General features: G+C 40.2%; 1 protein-coding gene across 1 annotated transcript in view; it reads right to left on the reverse strand.

Moving 5' to 3' along the window:
- Positions 1–372, reverse strand: part of wdr33 (WD repeat domain 33) — a 44,078-nt gene extending 43,706 nt beyond the window's left edge. Inside the window, exon 1 of the mRNA XM_079583377.1 lies at positions 130–372. Within this exon, the coding sequence (XP_079439503.1) occupies positions 130–333 (204 nt within the window). The 5' untranslated portion in view covers positions 334–372. The remainder of the gene's footprint in view (positions 1–129) is intronic.
- Between the last annotated feature and the right edge of the window lie 5,902 nt (positions 373–6,274).

Consider the following 6,274-nt stretch of genomic DNA (forward strand, 5'->3'; position numbering starts at 1 on the left):
GTTGTAGGGAGCGTGTAGCATGTTTACCTCGAGGTAGCGGATGACAGTGGGGTTGTAGGGAGCGTGTAGCATGTTTACCTCTAAGTAGCGGATGACAGTGGGGTTGTAGGTAGCGTGTAGCGTGTTTACCTCGAGGTAGCGGATGACGGTGGGGTTGTAGTCGATGGTCTTCCTGTTCACCGCCTTCCTCATGCGCTTGCCGTCGAAGGTCAGCTGCTGCATGGCCTGCTGCTGAGCGAAGTCGGGCCGTTTGTAGAAGACCTGCCGCGGCGCCTGGTGCTGGAAACGCGGCATGTGGAAGAACCGCTGCGGCGAGCCCAGGTCGGACGCCATGGCGACCGTGGGGAGGGGGCGGGGTCAGCGGCGGCGAGGGGGCGGGACCCGTTACACCTGCAGAGACACGGACGCTTTATTCAAAAACATGTTCATTAAAGTGACACTTCTAGTTTTATCTTCCTGGATAAACCCTGACCCGTTATTTATCGGTTTAAAGCAGCACAAACCGGACCGGAGTCACCAATACACACTAATGGAATCAGGAAGAAGAAGCTAACATGCTAACTGTGGGCTAGCTCCACTTAAACAGTATTTACAGATAATAAATGATCTGCATTGTGTAACTGGATGAACGATATCCCTCTGACCCTTTGAGAACAAACATGTACACTAGGGGAACAAACATGTACACTAGGGGACCAAACATGTACACTAGGGGACCAAACATGTACACTAGGGGACCAAACATGTACACTAGGAGAACAAACATGTACACTAGGGGAACAAACATGTACACTAGGGGAACAAACATGTACACTAGGGGAACAAACATGTACACTAGAGGACCAAACATGTACACTAGGGGAACAAACATGTACACTAGGAGAACAAACATGTACACTAGGGGAACAAACATGTACACTAGGGGAACACACATGTACACTAGGAGACCAAACATGTACACTAGGGGAACAAACATGTACACTAGGGGAACACACATGTACACTAGGGGAACACACATGTACACTAGGGGACCAAACATGTACACTAGGGGACCAAACATGTACACTAGGGGAACAAACATGTACACTAGGGGACCAAACATGTACACTAGGGGAACAAACATGTACACTAGGGGAACAAACATGTACACTAGGGGAACAAACATGTACACTAGGGGACCAAACATGTACACTAGGGTTTGTGCTCATTAGTGCAGCAGCACCGTCGGCCTCTGGGGGCAAAAAAACACTCATTCAAAATAAGAAATAAATTAAAAAATCTAAAAAAAAAATATTTCCAAAAAATCAATAAAAATTCTTAAATAAAAATTCTTAATAAAATAAAATAAAATTGGATTTGACCGACTAACTCGGTTTTTCCGCAGCCCAAACGAGTGCAGATCCATCACCGGCCGATATTTGCCGATATTCGAGCTGCAAGATATTGAAGTAACTGCGATATTCGATACGGCGGTGAAGTAACGATATTACTGCGATATTTCACGAGTAAACCTGAAGGACATGTTTGACCTCTGACCCCAGCGCGTTTCCTCCAGCTCGGCTTTACCCAAATCTAAAACGCAACAAAGCAGGCGGAAAACATGACAACGAGAAAGTGACGATAACGAGAGGGAAACAGATCAGGCCTTAGCTTTCAAATCTGGCGTCACACTGGCCTGTGGGCGGAGCTTTGTAGATTTGGGTACAATATATATTTACTATATTAATATAGTGATTACAGTGATTATAGTGAATATAGTGAATATAGTGATTATAGTGATTATAGTGATTATAGTGAATATAGTGATTATAGTGAATATAGTGAATATAGTGATTATAGTTAATATAGTGATTATAGTGAATATAGTGATTATAGAGAATATAGTGATTATAGTGATAATAGTGATAATAGTGATTATAGAGAATATAGTGATTATAGTGATAATAGTGATAATAGTGATTATAGTGATAATAGTGAATATAGTGATTATAGTGTATATAGTGAATATAGTGATTATAGTGAATATAGTGATTATAGTGATTATAGTGAATATAGTGATTATAGTGATTATAGTGAATATAGTGATTATAGAGATTATAGTGAATATAGTGATTATAGTGATTATAGTGAATATAGTGATTATAGTGAATATAGTGATTATAGTGATTATAGTGAATATAGTGATTATAGTGAATATAGTGATTATAGTGATTATAGTGATTATAGTGATTATAGTGAATATAGTGATTATAGTGATTATAGTGATTATAGTGATTATAGTGAATATAGTGATTATAGTGAATATAGTGAATATAGTGATTATAGTGATTATAGTGTTTATAGTGATAATAGTGAATATAGCGAATATAGTGATTATAGTGAATATAGTGATTATAGCGAATATAGTGATTATAGTGAATATAGTGATTATAGCGAATATAGTGATTATAGCGAATATAGTGATTATAGCGAATATAGTGATTATAGAGAATATAGTGATTATAGTGAATATAGTGATTATAGTGAATATAGTGATTATAGCGAATATAGTGATTATAGTGAATATAGTGATTACAGTGTTTATAGTTAATATAGTGATTATAGTGAATATAGTGATTATAGTGAATATAGTGATTATAGCGAATATAGTGATTATAGTGAATATAGTGATTATAGTGAATATAGTGATTATAGTGAATATAGTGATTACAGTGTTTATAGTTAATATAGTGTTTATAGTTAATATAGTGAATAAAGGGAATATAGTGAATATAGAGAATATAGTGATAATAGTGAATATAGTGATTATAGTGAATATAGTGATTATAGAGAATATAGTGATTATAGTGATTATAGCGAATATAGTGAATAAAGGGAATATAGTGAATATAGAGAATATAGTGATAATAGTGAATATAGTGATTATAGTGAATATAGTGATTATAGTGTATATAGAGATTATAGTGATTATAGTGAATACAGTGAATATAGTGATTATAGTGAGCAAACATGTACACTAGGGGAACAAACATGTACACTAGGGGAACAAACATGTACACTAGGGGAACAAACATGTACACTAGGGGTTATCACTTTAAATCAAAAGGTCAGAAAAACATTGTCATTGCACTAAATCTGTAAACATTTAAAGAGTAAATTCATAAATATAAATATAATCATGTATTGGCCAAAGTGCAGAATACTGTGAGTTATTTAAACTATAAATATGTGAAGAGTCACCTGTGTCTGTGAGGTCTTTAATAACTTCATCATCAACACTACAGGACGTCACACACTGCCCCCTACAGGCTACAACAAGCTCCATCTGTGAGAAACCCACAGGCCAGAGGCAGCAGAGACCTGATCCCCCCCCAGACCCACTGCCGTCACACAGTGTACTTCATTCAGTACAATGTAATGAGCTCTGTAACCATGTGTAATGACCCTGTGTAATAACCATGTGTAATAACTTGTACCTGTGGGTCTATCTTGACCTGTTTTGGAGCTATAGAGGAGAGAGGGAGAGGCTAAATGCTAACGCCGTCTGCGCTGTGTTTACGTGACTGAAGATCAGACAGGTCCTAAAGAACTCGTCACAGCTCAGGTAAGAACATATCTCAGTATGTGGAAAAACACTGGCCTGTTCCTTTAAGGCCGTGTAAAGTCATTGTACTTCTTAGAGTAGGTTTTAGATACAGTACTTTATACTCCTACTTGAGTCAAACGATAATGAAGCCTCTGTTATTTACTCGAGACTTTTTCAGGTTTTGAGCTAAATTCTAACATTAAACTTTCAGCTGGAAACAAATCCCTGAACTTCACAAAAGCCGAGAAATCAAGACCAAATCATGATTCTGTCACTGGTTCAAGTTTCACACATTTATTTGGGAAACTTTTATTTCAAGAACCGTTTTCTCCAAAAGCTTTTCTCTCAGACTTTACCCGGTCGTCTCTGTTCTCAGAGGAATGCGAGGAAACATATCGTCCCAGACTCGTTTCTAGCTCTCAGACCCTCCTGTGTTCAGAATGTTCAAAGACTGTAATAACGTTTGACAGCCGTGAATACAGCAGTGAGGGGGGGGGGGGCGTGAGGGGGGGGCTGTGTTTACATCACACTCTGACGTGGTAAAAACACATGTTTACTACAACAACAAAACATCAGCTTCAACATTCAAGTTTTCAATTTAAAAAAACAACAACAAATGTGAATAATGAACATGTTTAAACTGAACCAGATCCAAATCCAACATAAAACATTTAGACCTGGCTCTGAACATGTAACACAAACATGTGACACGTGTAACACGTTTGTCTCGTGTTCATGTCTCTGCAGCTTCAGTCTGACCACTCCCTGTTTACAGGAACACGTATGTTCAATCCTCTGAACACGGGTGACACGTGTCAGGTCGGACATATTAACGACAGAATAATAATAATGAGTTAAAGACACGGGTCAGTCGTGTTCGTTGCGTGAGCTGCATGTATGATTTAAAGTGAAGCTCCTTTACCGTGTTCATGTATGACTTGTATGTTTAGAATCATCTGTAAACGCCCAAACCCACATAAATCAACTTTAAAACAGACGCCGTCAACAATGATTTACTCTCAGTACTCGAGTAACATGTCCGAGGTAATGGGACCGGGTTTAGGTCTGGGCGATATATCGATATTTAAGATGATATAATATATTGTTGGATATGGAGTCAGACCGTATGGTGCAGATCTGGATGTTTCAAATGCAGATGAGCTGTTAAGTTAACAAAAAGAAACGGCTCATCTGGTTTATCTTTATTTAGTTTTCTCTTATATGTAAATGCTGCCTCAGAAAAAGATTGACCTGTTTTAGTATTTGTTTATTTGGCTTTGTTACACAGCAGGGATGTGACCTTCTACATCTCTGCACTCGTTCTGAAGAGGCTGAAGGCTGTGAACATCTGGGTCTCACAGTCCACAGAAGTGCTGCTGTTCTGGTGTAAAAGAGGCCCCCCGGGTACAAAAGGTTGGAGACCCCGTTACTGTGTTCACGCTTTAGAGTTTTCAATAAAACTTTGACCTGACATTTCATTTCACAGCTCACACTTGTGGAAAATATATCAAAAACTGTATTTATTTCATCACATAAAGCTGAAGTGGCGCCGCTTGAGGACGTGTTGGAGTAAACTTAAAGTGAATGTTTAGGCTCTAATTCTGCTTCTGAAATGTACAAAGTAAAAACACTGACTTTAAAGGGGGGTATTCTGCTAAATGGACTTTTTCCAGCTTTCCATCCTGTTATTCTGTCACTCCCTCATTAAAAACATGGCTGAAGTGTTGCCTTGGCACATTCACGTATTTCTGAGTAATCTGTAAAAACTCTGATGGCGGCCATTTTAGGGATAGGTTTGCCTGAGTCCTCCTAGGAACGCCCCCACCTCCTGGAGACGCCTCCGAGCTGGTGACCAACCACTGCTCCTCAGCAGAGCCCCCTCCCCACTGATGCCACAGACAGCGTGTGGAGGGGGCGTGTCTAAAGGCTCAGAGGTTCTTAAAGAGACAGAGGCCTATTTCAAGACATTCACTACAGCCATTTTGAGAGAGACATTTTATACAAGGCAGTTATTCTAATTTACTGCATTTACAGACCAGCAGAAGGTTTGTCATCATTGTAGTGAGATATAGACTGGTGCTATGGGACTGACAAAAGCAGAACACCCCCTCTTTAAAGCAGAACACCCCCTCTTTAAGGCAGAACACGCCCTCTTTAAAAACAAAATGTCATTTCTGCTTTATATGAGTCTGTGTGATTAATCGATTACTAAGAAGCTGTAAAACTATTTGATTAATGGATTAGTCGTTCAGACCCACTGATGTCGTTAAGTCAAACTAAAGTCAAACATGTGTGAAAAGGAACACGGACTCAAATACCTGGGTCCAAATGTGTTTGAACACTTTAGTGGCACAGACTAAAGCTCCTCCGGGTCCGTCAGGGGCAGAGGACTAAAGCTCCTCCGGGTCCGTCAGGGGCAGAGGGCGTCCGGCTGAGGAGCTCCTCCCTCTGGGCGCTGCGCTGCGGTCGCCCAGCTCTCCTGAAACTGACCTCTGTGGCCAGGACGGGTCAAACGCTACGGACACAAAATAAGAGTCTACATGTACCAGATCTATCAGAGTCAGAGTGTCCTTCATGTGGAGCTGCACAGGGGGGGGGGGGCAGGGCTGGACACAGGGGGGGGGGCAGGGCTGGACACGCTCACTCACACCACACCACTCATTATCTACAACCAGGCAGCGCCCAGCC

This window comes from Gobius niger, assembly GCF_951799975.1.
Source record: "Gobius niger genome assembly, contig: SCAFFOLD_50, whole genome shotgun sequence".
Lineage (NCBI taxonomy): Eukaryota > Metazoa > Chordata > Actinopteri > Gobiiformes > Gobiidae > Gobius > Gobius niger.